Source organism: Solanum lycopersicum, chromosome 3 (genome assembly GCF_036512215.1).
Source record: "Solanum lycopersicum chromosome 3, SLM_r2.1".
In the NCBI taxonomy this organism is placed as follows: Eukaryota; Viridiplantae; Streptophyta; class Magnoliopsida; order Solanales; family Solanaceae; genus Solanum; species Solanum lycopersicum.
The window spans coordinates 59,519,524-59,541,495 of NC_090802.1; the positions used below are offsets into that span (position 1 = coordinate 59,519,524).

At 36.0% G+C, this 21,972-nt stretch overlaps 5 protein-coding genes across 7 annotated transcripts; 1 reads left to right on the forward strand and 4 right to left on the reverse strand.

Moving 5' to 3' along the window:
* Positions 1-890: 890 nt before the first annotated feature.
* On the reverse strand, positions 891-2,443 carry LOC138337082 (protein DETOXIFICATION 16-like). Of its 2 annotated transcripts, XM_069296078.1 has the most exons (6): positions 2,370-2,443; positions 2,201-2,257; positions 1,851-2,089; positions 1,603-1,721; positions 1,204-1,290; positions 891-1,116 (listed from the first exon to the last, which is right to left on the reverse strand). In XM_069296078.1, exons 1-6 carry the CDS (start codon positions 2,420-2,422, stop codon positions 1,081-1,083), a joined length of 591 nt encoding a protein of 196 aa, XP_069152179.1. In that variant the 5' UTR covers positions 2,423-2,443; the 3' UTR covers positions 891-1,080. The 2 variants fall into 2 exon arrangements, with proteins under 2 accessions (XP_069152179.1, XP_069152178.1); XM_069296077.1 differs by having other exon boundaries at positions 971-1,290.
* LOC101257161 (protein DETOXIFICATION 15-like) lies at positions 2,436-3,582 on the reverse strand. Its single transcript, XM_069296076.1, has 2 exons — positions 3,237-3,582; positions 2,436-3,125 (listed from the first exon to the last, which is right to left on the reverse strand). The coding sequence occupies exons 1-2, from the start codon at positions 3,510-3,512 to the stop codon at positions 2,436-2,438; spliced, it is 966 nt and encodes a 321-aa protein (XP_069152177.1). The 5' UTR covers positions 3,513-3,582.
* An 893-nt stretch (positions 3,583-4,475) lies between these two features.
* On the reverse strand, positions 4,476-9,122 carry LOC101267980 (plant intracellular Ras-group-related LRR protein 9). Its single transcript, XM_004236216.4, has 3 exons — positions 7,650-9,122; positions 5,434-5,600; positions 4,476-5,328 (listed from the first exon to the last, which is right to left on the reverse strand). Exons 1-3 carry the CDS (start codon positions 8,412-8,414, stop codon positions 4,680-4,682), a joined length of 1,581 nt encoding a protein of 526 aa, XP_004236264.1. The 5' UTR covers positions 8,415-9,122; the 3' UTR covers positions 4,476-4,679.
* On the reverse strand, positions 8,952-14,555 carry LOC101267695 (C2 and GRAM domain-containing protein At5g50170). Of its 2 annotated transcripts, none has more exons than XM_004236215.5 (9): positions 13,910-14,555; positions 12,029-13,249; positions 11,745-11,927; positions 11,386-11,669; positions 11,178-11,294; positions 10,430-10,692; positions 10,148-10,322; positions 9,400-9,672; positions 8,952-9,326 (listed from the first exon to the last, which is right to left on the reverse strand). In XM_004236215.5, exons 1-9 carry the CDS (start codon positions 14,256-14,258, stop codon positions 9,132-9,134), a joined length of 3,060 nt encoding a protein of 1,019 aa, XP_004236263.1. In that variant the 5' UTR covers positions 14,259-14,555; the 3' UTR covers positions 8,952-9,131. The 2 variants fall into 2 exon arrangements, with proteins under 2 accessions (XP_004236263.1, XP_010319015.1); XM_010320713.4 differs by having other exon boundaries at positions 10,148-10,325.
* Positions 14,556-17,679: 3,124 nt separating this feature from the next.
* Positions 17,680-21,847, forward strand: LOC101267394 (uncharacterized). The gene is made up of 2 exons (XM_004236214.5): positions 17,680-17,910; positions 21,483-21,847. The coding sequence occupies exons 1-2, from the start codon at positions 17,743-17,745 to the stop codon at positions 21,636-21,638; spliced, it is 324 nt and encodes a 107-aa protein (XP_004236262.1). The 5' UTR covers positions 17,680-17,742; the 3' UTR covers positions 21,639-21,847.
* The last annotated feature ends 125 nt before the right edge of the window (positions 21,848-21,972 follow it).

Sequence of the window (21,972 nt, forward strand, 5' to 3'; positions counted from 1 at the left end):
TCAAACAAGCATAACACATTTTAGAACACTTACAATACATTTATATTGCTCACATAATTCACCTTTAATACATTATCATAGTATAATTATGTATCGCTATAGATAGTACTAGACACGAGACTATTTTGTATGTTATACTCGATGAAATAGTTTAGATGCATGCAAGCCGTCGGTACATATTGTAATAAAAAATAACTAAATGAAATGTACTTAATCATAACACAATAGCATGCTGTTTCAGAAACCTGTACCTTACGCAGATAGCCTTTCATTGCCTGATCCAAAATTATAAGTTTCTAGTCAGAACAGTAGCGGCATTGGATTTGGAGGAGTCCATAAAGAAACCTCACAAGAACCAGAGGTTCTGCTAATTCTAGTTGCTTTTTTAGCTCTTCAATAACCTCAGCTATATCACGATTCCATGATCCCTTCTCAATGTTGTTGGAAAGAATCACAAATAACAATATAAACAAAGAAGTGAACCAAACACAATGCGGTGATCTTGCAATTGCGTTCAAAATCAAGTATATATTTCATTTTTTTTCTATACGTGTTAGTATCAGGGGTTCAAGATTGAGTTATATCTCGATCTAGTTGATTCTGATGAAATATTTTTGGTGAATTGGTCCAGAGAGTGACTTCAAATATACAGCAATAAATAAATGATGAATGTGATTCGTGCTAATATTGTATTATGATTCATTATACTCTGTATCTGTGACTTAGTCTTCTGGATGCTGAAACATAGCCTGTAATTTCAAGTGAGAACGCGATCAAGACCAGACTACTCTGCCTGAACTCAAATAACAAACTCAAGATTGCATTTGATTTATGCTAACGATTTGTTGTACTTTAACAAAAAAACATGTTAGTTTCGGAGTGTGTATATATTTTTCCAGTACGAATGCCTTGTATATATTATACCTTCGGTGAATCTTGCAAACAAGTGAATTTAGAGTACAGAGAGAAATACAAATGACAAAACTTGTTTCTATTTTAGCATTACAATTTACAAACTGAAGATTGAACAAAAATGAGATTAGAAACAACCTAATCATGACATGAATAGCTTCTCAGGTTTTAAGAAACTTGTACTCTACACATAGCCTTCATTGCCTGATTATCATAGTATAAACACGAAACGGTTTGTTGTTAGATCCAGATAGAAATATTTGGCAATTTAAAGTCAAAATTTGAAATTACCTGAAGCTCCCAATTTATCCTCAAGGTAATAAGTATATAAAGTAATGCTTGAAGACCACTTCCACTTATAATTCCTGTCCAAAGACCCTGCGAAACAATACTATGAAGTATGAGCCTCAAAAATATTCTCAGACTATGTAATTATCTTGTCGAAGTTATAATTTCTATAACTGGTGCGAGTAAATGCTAATCTGCATCAGGTGTTTACACCAATTCAATGCAGAGTACCATAATTAAGTGATTTAATGAAGTGAAAATATACATTCATTATCCATAGCTAAGTGTTAGTTGTGTATGTTCCAATTATACATGTTAAAGTATTCATTGGTTTGGTGTAAATATCAGATAGTAGTAAGTTTTTACCACGGATGTGGTATTTGAGAGTGAAGAACTTGTTACCTTTGCTCCGAAGTGGAAGACGAAAGTTAAAATCACAGCACAAGGAAGTCCAACAACATAGTAGGCTACCAAATTGACTAGCGCACCAAGTTTCTGCCAACCACATCCTCTTGCAGTACCTTTAATAATGTTGTCCTCAATAGAGTTAATTTCGTATTCAAGCAACTATGTATTTTGCTGAACTGATGGAACACTTAATGATCAATACATATGGCTTCAAATTTTATTAGATAGTTTGGAGTTCAAACCTGAAAGAACCCCTTGGATTCCATCCATGAAATTGGACAATGCAAGTACTGGCATGACTGCAGCCAGATATTTCACCACTTCCTCTTCGTTAGTGTATATATATCCCCACACATTTCTTGCTGCAATTGCGATTCCACTCAGTAGAAAGCCCTCTACCAGAGCAATAAGCAGAACGACCCGTGCTGCTAACTTGGCTGCTTTAGGTCTCCCTGCTCCCAGTTCATTAGATATCCTCGTACTTGGATCCAAGAGAAAGAACATACAGAATTCGTAACTCGATTGCACAATCTTCTCCTTTTCGTTTATAATATACCTAGAAAAAGAAAGTGAAGCTTTTCTGGCAACTTACCTCACTGCACTACTAAATCCCGAGGGAATCCTGAAGACCAGAGAACTAGTACTCATGCTGGGAAATGAAAGAAGAAAAGAACTAATATTGGTGATGTAATGAATCAATTAAGCCTAATATGACTATATCGATGTGATATTTGTCTCTCTTGACATTCAGCTCTACTAACCTGATGGCCATCATAGATGTCTCAAGCTTTGGATTAAGAAGCAACCCCGACATAAGCACCAGAAACTCATAGGACCATTGCTCCAAGCTTTTGGTACCGGTCCAAAAAGGTACACAATTGAAAAGACAGAAACAAGTCGGAGAAATTTGTACTAATGGGACATTTAGAAAAGAAAACACTTGGATGTATAGTCAAGGATGCTGAAACTAACCAGATCATACAAGCTGAAGGGATAGCTAATGATAAAAAACTGGGAAAGTTTCTTGCACCCTCTTTGGAGAACCCTGTCCATGTTTTCTCACATGACGATGCATACCTTATATAAAGTGCCAAAATCAGCGCGTTGATCCAATAAGATATGGCATTACAGAGTGCAGCCCCTTTGTTTCCCAATCCCAACCTTGAAACCAATGCCCAACACAAGAAGACATGAAGTAAACTTGTGAAGCCAGTACTGATCAGCAGTGGTTTGAGTCTACTTTGTGTTTGCAGGAACCTTAATTGGCATTGGAGGAGTCCATAAGGCAAAATGCTGGGAATCAACCAACGAGCATACACTCCAGCGTGGATTGAAAGTTCAACGTCTTGTCCACAAAAAGCAAATATATGCCCTGCAAATGCCCAAACAATCGATATGGGGATGGAAATTGCCACCACTACAAGCATACCCCTTTGCATATGTATCCCAAGCATATGATACTGCTTTGCCCCATATGCTTGTCCGCATAATGTTTCCAATGCACTTGCCATTCCAAGCTATATATTCAGAATAAATTCAAACAATCAATATGCTGTAACATATTACATACCAAAAACAGATTACTAAAAGGGATCCAATGCCATGATCTGACTAAATCGTATGCATACCATGAATCGGAAACCAGTTACTCCAGCAAAAGAAGTAGCTAAAGTTGCACTGGAAAGAGAAAGCTCTCCGAGATGACCAACGAACATGACAGATATCAACAACAAAAAGTACTGCATAAAACCTACAACAACCAGAGGTCCTGCTAATTCCAATTGCTTCTTTAGCTCTTCAATAGTCTCATACATATCATACCATCTCTTGATGCCATTTTCAGGATCCTTTTCATTAAGAAGAGGAAAATCAAGAAGGAGTTGGGAGTTTTTTTCATGAATCATGGTTTTACTTTATCACCACAAATTATGGCAAGAAGTAATTCGTGAGTCAAATTAAGCAGATTAATATAAGCATCTGGTTTCAAGATTTGAGTTATATATGTCCACATTATATCATGTAATTGTCCTGATAAAATGATTTGGTCCAAGGCAATATCCTATAAAAAAAACTGATGAATGTGATTCGTGCTAGTATTTTATTATGCTTGTTTGAATATTTTTCTCTCCATGTGACATATATCATCCTCGGTGATGCCTTCAAGAGAATATCATACATTCCAGGCACTATCTGCAATATGCGTTATATATATATATATATATATATATATATATATATATATATATATATATATATATTTCACTGCATTTTTAGGTCATTTCATTAGTTGACTCTAGTTTTAAAAGTGAGGGTGTTGGCTCATGGGCATAAATTAATTATCGTACCATGATTCATGTCTGATACTTTAGTATGTTGGGGATTTTATAGCTCACTATTTTGAACTTCGATGATGTAATTTTCTCACCTATTTCTCCTTCCCCTGCCCCATTTTTTTAAAAAAGAAAAAGAATTATTAAATTATATTATACAGAATTCAGAAAACTAAGTTAACTATTAATGGTTGGTTACTTACAGTTTACAGTACATCTATGATATCACCAAATTGTAAAATTTTATCAACATTCCACCGATTTGAACATCAATTAGTCTCATTAATAGTAATGTCTCCTCAAGCTCTACTATTCGCATGATTTGATCTATAAGAAAATATAATTTTCGAAGTGTAACAACTACTCATACGATTATTGTTTGATTCCTAAATCCTGTTACTTTTGCCAAAAAAACAGAATTGATCCATCAATTACACACTCGCAAGATATTATATTTGCTCCCTCTGCAATTGGGCCTTGACCCATCGTCAAGTCTGACTAAAACATTCAACACAGACATTTTTAGAAGCTAGAGAGTAAAAAACACTATGTATTATTGTAACATATAAATGTTCAGACTGCAAAACACCATCATCCTTCAATTCTCTTCACAAATCAAACTGAATTTTTTTAAAAAAAAGGAAAGGGAAGGGGTAGCTGGTCCATATTAACCATATTGTTTCAACGGAAACAGAGAGAAGTGAAAAGGCTTAAAAGGAAAGAAATCATTAGCCTCATAAGTCATAACTGTTGGTTGAGATAATGGTCTGGATCTGACTTCCCTCCACCACCCAAATACCCTGCAACAGTTCCAAGAACATTTGAAACAGTACCACTCAACCAGGAGGTACTTCGAGTTAATAAGCCTGTCGGTGTCTGCCCCACCTCTTCAAGCATAATTTCTGGGTCTTCTGCCAATAATATGTCAAGCCGCCGCTTAATCATATAAGCCTTTACAGCTTCAACCCCCTCAACTACGACTTCCTTTGGAGGTATCACAAGAGGATTTTCATCCAACTTAAGCACAGTTAGGTTGTCAAGCCGGCTAATTGTGTCAGGCAGTTCATGGATCTGGTTGTTGCTCAGATCAAGTTCCTTGAGATTTATCAAGTCACCAATTGTGTCAGGAAGCTTAGTTAGGTCACTAAAATTGTTGCTCAAGTTGACGATCTCAAGATTTGTCAAGTTCCCAAATGAAAGTGGAAGCCCATGTAGTTCATTAAAGTGCACATCTAGAAGGCGCAGGGACTTCATCTCACCAAAGGAAGTGGGTAACGAGCGGAGCTTATTAAAAGAAAGTGAAAGCCTTTGCAGATTTACCAGTTCATAGCCAATATTTGTTGGCAAATAAGAAAGCTTGTTGAAGCCTGCATCAAATTCCACTAACGACCTGCAAACACAACCATAACAAAGAGTCTGAGAGGACTAACAAGACTACATTAGTGTATTCGGGCTGGGAAAAGGGTAAAATAGCTCATTTCTGAACCACTATTACCTGCAATGACAAATGCTATCTGGCAAAGCGACAAGTTTGTTTCCAGAGACATCTAAGATCTTCAAATTACACAACAGACCAATGGAGTCTGGCAGCGATTCCAAAATATTTGAAGAAAGGTGCAGCTCCTCAAGGTGTTCCAAGCTCGCAATTGAATCAGGAACCACCTGTTTTTCCCCAAAAAATTAAGAAGCACAAAATTACAAACATTTGAAATACCAAACAACAGCTTGAGTTTGTTCTCATTCAACCATTACGAAGAACAATGTTGGGCTTTTGATAAATATATGTTACAGTGGAAAATATTATGCAATTGTCAGATGGAAGAATTCTTGAAGTGGATACAATGAGGGGTATGATGCAATTAATAGGCAGTGGCAGAGAAGTATTGGGACACAAATTGGCTAGTTACCTGTCTTGTGGATAGAGATGTTGTTAATCTATATATGGATTACAGCAATGGGACTAGCTTCAATGATGAAGTGACAACTGCTCCCCTAAATAGAATGGATCGCCAGTGACACATAACAATGGACATCATTCAGATTTGGGTTTTAAGGTAGTTAGCATATTGCTTCAAGTGTACAAGAGAGAGTATTTACGAGGATCCATATAGCTGACCCCCACTAATTACAGTAGTTGAGTGATTAAACACCTATATTATGATGAAAAGCAAATATTTTAAAGCTTTACACTTGCTATGAAATTCTGTAACTCAGGTAATAGTAATGGAATTTTCTGTCAGTTTCAAATAGTAAACATGACAAAATCACATCCACTACTACCTCTATCAAAACTAGCTATGCCTTTTTACTTCCCAATAATGAAAAGTCAAACAGATTGAGATCTTAGACCAACATTTCTAAATGTATCTTTAAATCACATTCTTACAATGAAAACTACAGCCTCTAGTACTTTCCGTGAAGTAATAGCTAACTAACATTTTCCATATACAAACTAATCAATTTCAGATTTAACTTTGGAAGTGGTCAATCAATCAGCAAAAAGCAAAAACAGACAGAATAACTGGAATGGAGGAAGTACAATACTATCTTTTGGGAGACTTTGGATCCTGGAAGACAGCTATCAGGAGGCGAAAGTGCTGAACACTGTTATAATTCAAGAAACGAAGTGGAACCAGGAATGAGAAAATAAAGCGACAAGTAATGTTCCTCTCCTAGAAGATATAAAGGGCAAGAAGAGAAACCGGTGCTTGATTAACATTTAGCATAATAGATATTAGAGTAGGTTCAGAAGGTTCTTGCACCTTACAAGTCAAAAAAACCCTAGTACCCCCTTCAATCATATGCATTGAGGTTCCGTTCTATGATCAAATGATAGTGAAGGTACAAACTGTAACTTCAAGCATGGTGAGGTTCAAAGTACCCATCTCAGTGCAGCACTTGATTCTTTGTGGATATGGATATTATTTCTTAACTTTGAAAGTATCTAAAAACATTTGAAACTATCTCCGTCTAAGAAAGAACTATCGACTCTCCAGTAGTGATAGTGTCATTATTTTGAAGATTGAGTCTTGTTTCATAAAAGAAAAAGCATCTCAAAAAGCCCCAAAAGATGATCACTTTACAATAGAAAGAAGCAGTAAACAATGTCACAGAGTTTTGATAACAGCTTCTGATTGTGAAAAATTAAAATAAGATAACTTAGATGAGTGCTCCGAGTAAAGCATGGAAGGTGCAAAACTCCATATTCAGACCCTCTCAACGCAACTTGTCCCAGCAAGTGACAGTAAATTTGTGGTACCTCAAATTATGCTGGCAGCAACCACAAAAAAGTTATCAAACGTTTACCATGCAACAAGTCATTTAGATGAAAATATACGTTTTTAATTAAACCCAAAGAACCTGTAGTTTGGCAGTTCAATCATAAGTTAGAAACTAATCCCTTAAACCCCAAAAAAGGGAGAAAAAAAAAAGGAAACACGACACTTCTATATAACTCCTCTACAGTATGATCTCCACCAAACTTCTGCTATTTCCACATGTGAAATGAAATATCAAACTACACATTTGACACGGATGTGCAAACAATATAGGGGTAAAAGTATCATTAGTAGTTCAATTTACTGTATATCATGTAGCACGAAATGTAACAAGATATCGTGCAGTTGAAAATTAATACAGACCATAAGTTCAAATCCAAGTAAAACGAGTCGAAGACAAGAACCATGAAAGATTATCTGAACTAGGGCATACCTTAAGCTGGTTGTTGGACAGATTTAGCACTATTAAGGAGTGAATCTTCCCAAAAGCTTCAGGCAGCATCCTCAGCTGCCTGCCTGACAAATCAACCCTTTCCACACTCTTGCCTGATGCCTCCTGCAAAATCCTGATCACTTCCTCATTCACTTCCTCTTTCAACTCAGAACTCTTCTCACCAGAAGACTCTCCAATTGATTCCACATCACCACCAGCAACAGCAGTCTCATATATCTTCTCCAACCTCTGTTCCGCATCCTTCAACATCTTCTCATAGGCCTCATGCAATTCATCCAAAGCTATCAACGCCTTATACTCCTCTCTCTCCTTCTCCACACCCTTTCGACACTCATCCTCTTTAATCGCCATGTCCAATCTCCAATCCTGCCTCTCCATCTCCGGCGGACGTGGAGACAAGACAATCTCCTCAAGACGCTTGGACATATCGGCATCGATCTCAGCTAACTTCACCCTGGCAGTATCAACAAGCTCGTGAAAAGGCCGCTCACCCAGGGTTTTGAGCATTGACCGGGTCTGTGACACGTCAGCAACGGCTGATCGCATAGCGCTGACAACCTTAGGGTCAGTGAGATGAGGCATACGCTCGGTAATGTCGAAGTGTGGTTCTGGAGGAGGCTGAGGGTGGTTCTGTGGCTGTTCGATGTCGAATTCATCGGCGGTGGCGGTGGTTCTACGGCCCATACTGGGTAGCTTGGACATGACGTAGGAGAGAATTGGGAATTTGGTAGGGTTCGGATCCATGACTACTGGAGATTATCAAGTGAAATTGGGAAAAGCGGTTGAGTTTTGAAGAAGAGTGAGCTCTAGCTTTTTCGTCAACTATAAGAGCAGGCCAGGCCGGCTGACGACCTAATCCGTGAATAACCGATTTACACGGTAAGATCGCATCTCGATCTTTTTTTTTCTCCTCTCTTATATATATCTTATATCTCTTATCTTTTTTTTATGCTATCTTAATTTTTTCCTCCTTTTCCCTTCTCTCTCCTACTATCATAAGTTCGAATTACTCTTCCAATTATTTTTTTTTCTGTAGTTTCTCTAGATTTAAAAGTGACATTAGACATTATTTCACCTTATCTCATTAAAAAAGATATAGTTAAATGGCAACCAATAAAATTTTGGAAAGATCTCAGATTTATTATCCTACCAAAGATAAAAGACTGAAATTTGTTTCAATCCTTTTTAAATCTTTGATGTTTTAATTGACACAATTGCGATTGCTTCTAATCTTGTATCGAATATGTTCAATATGTACTGACTACTGAGTGACACTGAATAAAGAGCTGAACAAATTCTCTGGTCCATTGTTACATAAATTCGAGTTTTCCCAGATTGAATCAATGGAATGAGAAGCTGATTCATAAAGTGTACAAAAAGTTCTACCAGAAATTACTGTGGTATCCGTTGGTCATGACATCTCTAATGTTAAATCAACTAGCAACCATTTGCCTGGTTCTATCAACTTGACAACAATATCTCTCTTTCAACTAACTCTAATATATCCTTTACTCTAGTGGTAAATTTTCCAATAACATTCCTTGTGATTCTTTGCTCAAATTTTGTGTTTTTAAGCCACATTACACCAACACTAACATCACACTTGCATGAATTATGTACAGAAGTAGAGCTCTCGATCTGGTATCTGAATTGTACCTGCAAATTATTAGAAGAAATAAATGTTAAACAACTCATCAGTGACCAACAGTAATGAACAATTGAAACGTACTCGGAAATGATCACCAAACGGGACATCATGCAGGGCCATGATCTCATTGATAGTCCATCCAGCGCCATCTGCAATAGGAGATTTTTGTTGCGTGCTTGTAACTTCACCACCGAATACTGAGATGAAGCGGTTGAATTTGTAACATACTTGTCTCTCAGAAACATCAGGAGCTACAGTTTCCCATGAAGTCGTTGCATAATTTAGACAGCCAGATTTGCTCATTACTCTATGCTCCAAGTCCCCTCCGTCAAACATCAGCATCAGTGATTTAACCTGCAGATTTTCCAGCAAAACCCCAAAGGGCACTAGTTACGAAAGAGATCTAGTTTAGACTGATCAATTCCTCCAGGCAGAGGGAAAGAAGTGGATTATTGGATAAGTTTCTCCATAACCTTGCCAGTATCAAAGACCTGGACATCTATAATTAGAACACTTATTTATTGCTCAATGGTCAAATTGTTCATTTCAAACCTAGCAAAACAAGAAAAACAATTCAATTTGGGCAGCCAACCTACTACTTCAGAATTAGCAAAGCATAGATGTCGATGAATATAGGTTTCCCTATCCACACACACACACACTCATGTCAACCCCTCATCCTTACAGCTTCACTTAAATATAACAAGAAATTACTTCCCAGCTTGCCGTTCCAAAGTTCCTATCATATTTTTACAGACAATAAAAGACTAGATCGACTAAATCTCAGCATCGAAGTAACACCACCAATGTTAAACATGGAGAAACTTACATTGACAGGTAGTTCTGCAGAATAGACTTTAGACATTTGTACATCCTCAACAACCAAGTAGGATGAAGTGTCTTCAGACATAGCAAGCTTTTCATCCTTCTCCAGCTGCTCTTCTACTATCTGTTCTTTCTGATCCGGAGGCAGTGCCCTTGTTCTCCACAATGCCATGATTGTCCTGCTACAACACAATAATGTTCTAATCTTCCAATTGAAACATAATGTGACATCAGATATAAGTCGTATTTCTTGACATTGGCACCAGAAAATCTCCCCCAACAATACCTGCTTGCATCATTGAACGAGACAAATGAATGAAAACAGAAATGCAGTCGGCCTTCTTCATCTTGACACTTCGCACCATGCCTAGCATCAACACCTCGACCTTTGCGCAAAATCATCACAAGTGCAGGACTCCCCACGGTTGACCATGAAGGGGAAACCACGTTAACATCCTCAATATCCTCCCACAGGAAGAAAAACTTTGTTTTATGACCAAACAAATTCGCATAAAATCCCACAATTCTGGCAGATAGAAAAATCCGCCCCTGCAGTAGCATTACAAAAATTAAGTTATTTTCTATTTTTCAACCCCTAGAAGTCGAAGAAAGGAGGAGAAAATATGTGGAGTTGAACAAAAATTAATACAAACACATGTCCAGACTAGTAAAAAATAAAGCCATCTGGTCTATTTATATGGATAATTTCATTTTGTAGTATACCCGTCTGTTGACAATGTGAATGCTACTTAGCAAGGCATTCCAGTAATTTGAAATCAAAGAGTCGGAACCTTCCAGATGTGAATGTTATTTACCACCAAGATTTCAATCTAACCAGAATACTTGTTTTCTCAGTTTGTTTCTTTTTCTCCCCCTTCGACCCCGCACCCATCTTCCCCTAAAGTTTTGAATAAGCTAGCTTTATCAGTTCATATTTACAGATTTGACGTCATCATAATGCATTGAAACAAAAATTAAAGACCAAAAATCACTTGATTTTTTAAACAGAATAAGCAAGCATATACTACTGGAACCTGTAATGGCATCTTTCTTTTGAGGGAACAAGAATAGTCATTGATGAGAAACTCTTCTGGAGGCAATCCAAAAATTTTCTGAAATGCTGAGTTCCTGTGTGGTGACCGAAGGTTCAACTGCCAAGCATATCAGTTGGTTGGTTTAGACTATTGTCAGTCCTTAACAATGCGAAACAATTTGGAGAGAACAGAGAAGACATAAACCTACTTTTTTTCCAACTTCTTTTTCCATCTTTGTAAGGTAGTCTCGGATAGTTTCTACTCCATTGTTATTGTCTAAAAAAATCCTCAAGTGCAACTTCGATTGTGAAGACAACGCAATCTTTCCCTCGAGAGGAACCCAAATATCTGCCAATTCTGCAGAAGTGTGTTTTAGGAAATTGATTTCTGCATGTCCAAGTGATGAAGCTTGATCAAATGGACCGTCGAAGTCAAAAACTTCCACATCTAGCACCGAAGGTGGTTCTTCTGCAGCATCAAACTCTAGTATCTCTGCAAAAGTATCAGTTAAGCACATGACGTTAACAACAACAAACAAATGAGGATGAATAAGAAATAAATGCACACCACTCCACTGAGGGTCAAGAGTTTGAAGCTGGACAGAGCTGGTTTTTGTTTTGCCATTGCATGATAAGACCACATATGGATCTGGGGGATCTGTTGGGTCCAAGGAAGCTAAGTTCATTCCCTCGATCAAAGCTACAGTAAGTACCCATCCATCACCTTGTGCTTTAACTCCATTATCATTTCCTGTCAAAACCAGATTCTGTTAGCGTGACTATGCACAAACCATTGTGTGCATCAAACAAAAAAAGATAGTCTAAAAAAAATGATGGGACATTTTTTAAGACCTCTTCGCAGCCTAGCTTCTACAAAACGTGAAACCATGTAATACACCCGCTCCAATTGAAGGACTAATATACCACAGGTGATAATTTCTCCAACACTATCCGGCAAATCAAAACCATAAGACTCCAGTCCTTGTAATTTGCTAGGTTCGCTTAATAAGATGTGCACAAAGACATACAAAACCATGAAAATAGTAGATACTACTGTAAAATTCCAAAAGTATTCCTTTGCCATTTCCCAGTCTGACTGTTGTTCAGTCTGCAAGGATGCCAAAGCTCGATCCTTCTCTAAGACAAATTTTGAAGTTGTGACTTTCAGTTTGCGAGCTAATAACTCTGCAAATTGGTCAAAGCTCTCCTTCAATCCTTGCCTAGCTCCTCCCTCAATAATTGATTTCATCATAGTGTTCTGGCAGAAATTAATTGCCCAAGATATAATCAGACGTGCAGATTCTTCACCAGAAGGCTCCTGTTGGCCAGGCATTATCTTGTAAAGCAACTCAATCTTGAAAGTACTCCCATATGGAACGTCAGGGGTATTTACAGAGACAAAAACAGCAAATTCTTTTCCATCAGCCTTAATGTATGTTTGTTCCTCTGTGGCTTGAACAGCCTTTACTAACTTACTTGCTGCTTTAATATAGGTGACAACTCTTGTTACACACATGTCATCTGTTTTCCATGTCCAAGGACCCTCTTGAACATCTGTTGTACCTTGCAACTCCGCCAGATCCTTCCTGAACTGTGAACTAGGAGTGAAAAGAAACATGTTAAGTTCTTTTGAAGGCAGAACATATGTCTGGTCTAGAAGGACTCCACCCTGCAGGTCCCCAGGCATTTCTTTATCTTCACTGGTCGGCTGCATTCGCTCAATCACTTCTTCAAAGCTACAGCTGACCGGAGGCTCCTCCACAGGGTCTCCGAAGTCAGATGTGATGGTGGAAACGTCAGAAGAATCATCCTTCTTCACTTCTTCCTCGTCACTTTTCTTGGCTTCTTCATTCTTGCTGAAAAGCTTCTCAAAATGACAAGCAATGTTCTTCATTAAATGTTTCCCTTCTGAAATTTTCTTGGAATGAGCTGCAAAATCATGGAAATCTTGAGAAGGAATGCTTGTCACTTCAGTTTCTTTAGAAGTATCATTTGTTGGATTTACATAACCGACGTGGTTGGTGGATAAACCTTTGCCCTTCCCATGTAAAGAAACAGTGAGAAGAACCTTCCCTGCATCAGTAAGACAAAAACATTTGCTTCAAATTCCAAACCAAGGAACACTAAGTACAAAAATAAATCATCAAACCACCAAACAGTTCCAATATCCACAAAAAGATTTGGATTTCTACCTAAGAACATGCCAATAAAAACAACCCCTTTTAAAACTAGGTAATTTAGTAAACCAAGATCTCGAATAAATTCCTTCATCGAAAACAACAATTCTTTGGCTCTTTCAGTTATAGCAATATATTCAGCTCCTGCAATGGATAAAGCAATACACTTCTTTAATCTAGACTGCCAAGAAAGAGCTCGCTCCCCTGCAAAAGTGATCAAATAACCTGAAGCGGATCTTTATCATCAAGATTACCTCCCAAATCCGAGTCTTCGTAAACAAAAAAGTACAGGCTTGTGATTTATAGTCTACTTATTAAATAACAAACTTAAAGCTTTTTGTCATTCTTTGGAGAATCAGCACAAGCAGGGCAACTTAATAGAACAATGTACATAAAGAGCAATCAAAATAGGTAATTCGCATTTGTTCTTCAATCGAATTAAATTCAAAAGCTAAAATAAAACGTCACGCATTTACACATTATATCATCCATAGCTTGTCACTGTTCAATCTTCCATTGTACTAATTAAAGATGAAAACTACGAAAACACACTAACCGCAATATTTGTCAACAGATTTTGCACTTTTAGGTTTTTTAATTGAAAACCAAGTAGGTGGCAAGTTGTGATTTTCCTCAGCAGCAACAGACCAAACAGGTATTTTCACTTTGCCAACTAAATCTCCATAAACATTAAAAATTCCAGAATTATCATGATGCTGATAAACGGATAGAACAAGTTCATCCTCTAAGTCGTGAACCCTGAATACAAACTCTTCATTCCAAATAGGGTTCTTCGTATTCTTCAACACCCTAGTCTTCGACTTGAACTTGCCGATTTTTAACTTCACATAAGAATCCTCCACTGTCCAATCCTTGCCTTCCAATAAATACACATAAAGTCTCATTCTTTATCAATCAACTGCAGTTCAATTTTGTTTTTCCCAACGACAAAACGTGATGTGCCGACCTGATTTTGCTTTGCAGGGGATATATATATATATATATAAGTACAATTAGAAAATGAATTGCATGTGCATTCGTCTTTCTACTAATTATTAATTATTAAGTTGTTAGCTTGTTGGGGAAGAGAAAGAATTCATGGTAGAAGCCATGAAGCAACGTGGTTTCGTTTGATAAGTGACACGAGGGGGGCAGATTGTGTCATTTTTGAGAAATAGAGGAGGCGGTTTGAACTTTGAAATAATTTGTTAATCCGATGGAATTGGATAGCATTTTAATGTTATCTTCTTTTTGGCATGGAGTGGGTAATAATTTAGATGTTATATGGTGTTTTTAATAAAATTTTCTTTATATTTTTAGGTTAATTATTTTTCATTAATGATGAAATGGTCTTATTATTAAGTTATAATTTAAGTTGTTTAAAAATTACTAACTTAAAGGGGAAATTTTGGCTACAATTTGTTAATTAGACAAAAAAAATGTTTTGTTCTAAATAAATAATACATGATGAGTTTGATAGAAAGTTAAAGCACTAGATTAAATCCTTAAATTTTGTTCTTTAGGACATCCCGAGTTTACACGTGTGATTATCTTCTTGTTTAGGTTATTTATAAAATAAAAAAAAAGGTACTATTTTTATGATTAATAGCACTCTTTATATGAAAATCACACTGTTCAAAAGTTAATATTTATTTATTTTATTTTTTAAAATTTTTTAATCAAACTAATACACGGAAATAAATAAAGGAAGAAAAATGTAAAAAAATTTATCCAATTGCTACAAGATGAATATGACTTCAGTGGAATGGTAAACCTCCCTCTAATTCTTGAATAGAAATCTTTTTAAAAAAAAAATATTATTAAAAGTATTGCACCTAAAAAGTAAACTTTATAACGCATGAATTTTAATTTAATTAAATTATAATATAAATAATGTATAACCGAAAAAAAAAGTAAGCAATAAACAGCCATCATAGAAAAGAGGAGCTGCCAACATCTTTAGGTGAAGCTTTGCTTACTACATTGATCAATTGCTATCAGGAGAGTGAGTTATCTACACCCTGTTTTTTTCCAATCTCATTTTAATTGTTTCTTTTAAAGGTGAGTCAAGTTAGATAAATAAAAAGTAAAAATTATGCGGTTAAGCAAATTTATATTATTTATATTATATTTATAATTTGTTATAATTATTATTTGTGATTAATATTAAACGTTAATTGTGTGGGCTGACTTTAAATTTATATAATTAGTCATGTTTGTATATGTATAATTAGCCAAAATATATAAATACATATGTATAATATACAATTATCTAACTGATATACATATATAATTCACCTCACTCTCACTCTTTGCCCTCTCTCGCTCGTCTCTCTGTCCCTTTCCCAATCTCGCTCGTCTCTCTCCTATCTCTCCCATTCTCGCCTGTATATATACAAATGCATATGTATAGTATACAATCATCTAATCGATATACATATACAATTCACTTCTCTCTCATTCTCTGTCCTCTCTCTCTCCTCTCTCCCAGTCTCACTCGCCACTCTCTTTCTCTCCCAATTTCGCTTGTTTCTTTTCTCTCTCACAATCACGCTTATAATATATATAAATAAATATGTATAATATACAGTTTTTCTAATCGATACCAATCTTTGCCCTCTTCATTCGCCTCTCTCTTTTTTATAATATATAGCTACGAATTATAGTTATCAAATAATAATTAATAATTATAAAGAGTAATTAAGTTATACGTAAAAGTTTCTCTAATAAAAAAATTAATCAAATAAATAATGGTCTCTTTTTCCGTGCAACGAATAGAACGTATACATGCATGCATGGAATTCTGACTCTCTTTCCCCAAGGAAAAACAGATGCTCTTGGGCAACGCCTAGAGCTTTGATTTTGAAAATTTTATGCCACGTGAGAGTAAGCTCCAAGAAAATTATAAAATCAAAAGATTGCCACACAGAAAATTCAAATTACTTACATAGAATAAAATGAAAATTTAAACTGCTACCGTTTGTATACAGGTACTCTTTACTCTTCGTATCATTCAAAGTGCAGCTTTATTCATACGCTTGCCGTTTTAAAGAAAAATCCGCATAATTAGTCCATTTAAGTTGGAATACAATAATAACATAACGAAAATGAGTGGCTTCAATTGTTCCACGGATGTTTTAATTTTGTCAATACTTAACTAGATATTTTTATTTTGACATAAATATATCTCGTGAACCGTTAAATCCAAACATCACACCTAACTTGTAATTTCAGCTAATGTGTATGTAGATTAAATCATTAAACGGCATGCGTAAGTTTCAAAAAAAAGGTAAATAATGAAGTTCATGAAAATTAAAAGGAAATTTAATAGTCCTTTGTCCCGGGTAAAATTTATCTGCACTATATGTTTACACTAATCCAATACATGCACGTCATGTGTTTAAATTTACAATTCATTTTATTTATTAACATGTGTTTTAACTTACTAAAATCACATAATAATGAAAATTGTATTAATTTGGTGTAAACACCCGGCGCTGATAAATTTTTTTTTCTTTGTCCCTAATTATTTTTTTAGTTATTCCTAACTACTTGTCTATTTTGACAAATCAAGAAAAGATAGTATTTTTTTTTATCTATTATACCTTCAACTAATTACTTCGAAAAAAACTAGAACTTCTTGAAAATCTTTAAAAAAATTAATTCATTTATTTCACGATTGATAGGGTAAAATGGTAAATTCACTATGTCAATAATTATTTTATAATATATGTATTCAAAAGTAAACAACTAATTAGGGACAAAGGGAGCAACAAAAAGGGAGCCCTCCCCTTCCCTCTCCGACGTCCCTACCATTGACTTTCTATTCATAGGCGGACTCATAGGCAAAAGTTGTGTGCATCGGTTAACTTCGAAATCAGGTATATATATATATCTTGAGAAACTGACAGAAACTAAAATATAATTAAAAATGCACACATGAGGAGCACAAGAATGGCCTTTGTACCGCTGCTTCCAGCTAGAAGAACCATCCGTAAACTAGAGTTCAAATTTAGCTAGAGCTTTATTTTATTAATTTTATTTGAAATTTGGATTAGAATTCATATTTTTTATTTACACATTCACCGTGCGTAAAACCTATATATGTATCCTTACATATTGATACACAGTACATTTGAAGTTTATATTTGTGATTCACACATGCCGTCTATAAAACTCTTTGTATTCTTACCTAAAATATACACACAAAATACAAAGTAATGTAATATTCTAGGCAAAAGATATGCTAGTATTTATTAGATGTCACGTGTATAGACGAAAATTTTTCTACTCAAAAAATACAGTTTCCAGAAGAAAGAATGGGCCTTTATGGACCCCCAAACAAACAAGGCCCAATAGTAATTCAATAACATCAACAAAGAGAGAGAAATGGGGAAGAAAGGAAAGGAAAAAATGTTGCAGTATCCATCATTCATGTTACAGTATCCATGCTCTACTCGGATCATTCCGACGTCGTTTTTGCTCCCTGCTCAGTGGCCTCAGCCTCACAGCGACGAGCTCCTCCTTGCTATGGAGGAATCTGATTTCGAAGAAAAGGTACGCCATTCCCCTCTCTCTTTATATCGTTGCTTGTAAATGTTATCTTTGGGTATCAACAGTTTACAATTAGGTTTTATTATAAATGTATACTGTTTAATTCGCAAAATGAGTGTATCAGTGATGCCATATGGTAAATATGTAATGCATGTTTGAAAGAAATTTTTGAATTTGTGTTAGGGTTCGAGATGAACCTTAACGGAGTGGGTAGTCGCAAATAGTAACGAATAAGCACTAGAGATATTTATTTCAATGTACATAAGAAAGATGAAGCGATTCTGTGCTCTTAAGTGATATGATGTTTTGAAGAGACAGAAATACTGTCAATTTAAGATGAAAATTGTTCCCAATGAAACGCCTATTGCACAAGGCTCTAGATTTCTAGGAGCTTTTTCCTGACTGGCCTTTTTCCCTGGTGTTAAGAACATTGAAGATTTCTTTTATGGAGTGTGAAGTGATGCGTTTTTTTTTCCGGAAATTGTATTTTATTCATCTTCCATCAAAAAGGTACTTGATGATCTGAGGGAGGTTACTATGAGTGAATTACTCCTTCCAGCTGGATACGAAGGATACCAAGATCCTATATGAGATGAAGTAAATACAAAAGATGGCATTTGTTGATTGGCTTTCTTAGTTAGGAGCCTGTGTGCAAAAAGTTATAGTTGACTAGTCGACGCAAGGTTCTTTATGGAGGATCCCATATGAAATCTTGCTTCTTCTTTTGTTTGGTTCGGAAATGGTCTGCCCCCATTTGTCCATGGTCATGAGTCCCTTCACTCCAAAAGGAAGGAATGCAAAATCTTTATATAGATTGTTGCAAGGATTCAAGAAGCTCATGGATGCTAGTGCATCAGCCACCTTATTTGCCTCTCTGTAGCAGAGATTAAGGATGAATACAGTATTTTCCATGTGATCCTTCAGTTCCTTGACTTCATCCTGTATTCTCCACGGGATGATGCTTAAGTCGTTCACACAATCCACTAGCAACTTGGAGTCGCTTTCTGCTAAAATGAATTCGTATCCATTACTGATGCACCATTGAACTCCATACAACATAGCTTTTGCCTCTGCCCAATTGCTAGTTCCTTGGTCGAGGTTCAAAGAGTAGGCAAAAACTAGTGAGCCCAATTGATCCTTTATCACTCCCCCGCCTCCACAGTAACCTTCCTTGCAGCTACCATCCGCGTTAGTCTTCACAAAGTTGTTGGATGGCTTCTACCACTAGCTTGGATAATGACTGTGACGCCGAGTGGTCGATGAAGTGGGTGCTAATTTTATAAACAAGGGTTCAAATCCCAACTAATACCGAAAACACTAGGTGTCTTCTTCCCATTTGTCTACGCCTTGGTGGACAGGATTACTCGATACTTGTGCTGGTGGGAGGTAGCATGTACCCGGAGGAATTATAGAGGTGTGATCAAGTTGAACCACTTCACCAACATCATTTTTATAAATAAAAGATGAAGAGGAGCTGTCTATAGATCTAGGATATATACATAAGACTTCAAACATTTCCTCTTCACTTGCCTTCATAATTTCATTTTCCACAGAAAAGCTTTATGTTTTATCAGTGTTTATTTTGTGTGTTGGTCCTTCTTTTAGCTTTTCATATGGTCTCCCACAAAATACATCCCTTCTGGCTTCAACATCCCTGTATTTAGTTTTTAATCACCATACATATTGTTCCATTTGATATTGTACATCAGTGAGTTCTATTCATAAAAGAAGAAAAAGTTGTATTCATGAATCTGAACTTAATTGCTCCCAGTTCAAAAAGTTCATGTAAGATGTTATTTCTGGATTTTTTCTAGTGACAATTACCTAAATAGAAGGTTTGTCATTTGAAATTACTGATACTCGATTGGGTTCAAGAAATTAGGAGGGCTAAATTCTCCTAATGAAATGTGTGTATATATATACACACACACACACCTAATTATAATTGACAAATCAGGTGTTTGAAGCCAACAGCTAAATATTGAGTTGCCAGTTTAGAAGAACACTGCCTGTCTGACGATTAACAATTTGATATATGTATGGTTTTTGATACAACAACTAACCTGTAGCTATTCAAGCCAGTGAAAATAATTAGGGCAATAAAGGATACAGCAGAGGGAAAGGAGGGGGTAGAAACAAAAACAAATGAATTACGCTGAAGCGGAGGGAGACAAAATCATGTTGTAGTTTAGTAGTTTCTCTAGAAATCTTATATTTAAGTGTGTAGATCTTCATCTTATGATTATTTACTTTCCTACTTTCAGCTTTACATCATGCACAATTCCATATATGCCTTTTTCAATGGACTCCTGACCTCTACAAGTAAATTAGAAGAACTCAGTTGCTTTTGTCTACCAAGACTTCTAGAACTAGTTTTATCCTGAGGACTTTGATCTAGTTGTAGTATTCATCATATGAAACAGTTCATTTTGTATTCTTATTAAAATTTTAGCTACATAGCTGGTGTTGGATACAAACCCCTTTTGTGTTTGTTGAGCTTGCACTCCAGAGCTTTTTTTTTGGGAGGGGGTGGCTGCATTTTAGGTGATAACGTTTCTATCTGTAGGGACACAATAACCTGTGATACCTCACTAATCGTAAGTTATCTAAATGCTATATTCTAGTTTGATTATGAAACTTCAAATAACTGAGATGGTATCTTGGCAGTAACAACTTAGGTGGTGCATGGAGGTGCTTGCACGCATTCGCTCTGATATGTAAAGTGAAGCAGCCACAGTACAGTGCAAGCAAGTAGGAAAAGTTTGCTGAGAATGCCAGATACAAAATGACAATCATTCTCCATATCTCTATTCTGTTGGGTTGTACATAAGAATACAAGTCTGGAGAGTATATTTTAATGCTTAGAACACTGAGATGGGAAACATTAGAAAAAAAGGTTTAGCTCTTAAGTTTTAGTGAGGAGATGATCTACCTAGTATTCTAGTGTAGTAGCTGCTACAAGAATTTCGTTTGTTTTTTAGGACATTAGGATTATTTCTTAAGTTGTACAGAATTTTCTTTTGAGGGATTCATCCTTACTAACTCTTTTGTGGGACCTGTTCCCCACCTTAAGTATGACTGTATTACTTAAGTTTAAACAATGAAAAGTACTCGCACAAGACTTTCATTCTTCATGTCGCTGATAGCAGGTACTAAAATCAGAACCTATATAATTAAGCTGTGCAAGAGTTTTGTAATTATGTTAATTCCCATTACTCTGATTTTTATGTACTTAAGTTGGTTAGTTTTTTCTTAAATAAACAAGAAAATGATTGAAAAATTAACTTGTAATGATTTCCGGAATATCTTGAACTCTATGACCTGTTTTTCTGCATGGTGTCTCAGTTTTTCTATGTTACACCACTAAGACTTGCTAACAAGGAAAGTGTTGTCCGGCTTTTTTCAGAAAGGACAATCCTCACATGTTGTCTGGCTTCATTTCGAGGAATTAAGATGCCTTACTTGGATGCTTATTTTTCGACTCAATATTGGCCATTTGATCTATGTTTGCATTTTTCAACTGGCAAGTACTACAAAGTTCCTTACTTTTCTGTCTTGATCTTCGTAAATTGCAGTGTAATGAAATCAGAAAAATGAACAGCAACTTAGTTGTAATTGGGAAGACTAACATAGATAATGATAAAGAAGACTTTGACAATGAAGCAGAGGATGATGATGCAGACAATGGCGATGAATCAGAGGGTGATGACTTTGAGCAGGAAACTGGTTGACAATGCCTTGTTTGGTTTCTTATATCCGTATGTGTAGTGTATATGGTTCTAAAATTGCTGGAATTTATGTATTGCTTTGAACTTCAAGTGTTTTGTACAGCCAAGGAGAGATGATTGGCATTTCCCTAACAGAAATGGGAAGAAGCTTCATGCTTTCTGGCAGAAGAATCATATATTATGTTTGATTATGTTATTTGTGTGATACAAAATTTCGACTTCTACATTAATTTGAATCTATTCATATGCAGTTCGATACTATTTAATCTGCTGACTGCCAGAAAGCATGAAGGCGATTCACGATTAAAAATGTAGAGCTTGAAAACACTGAATAATG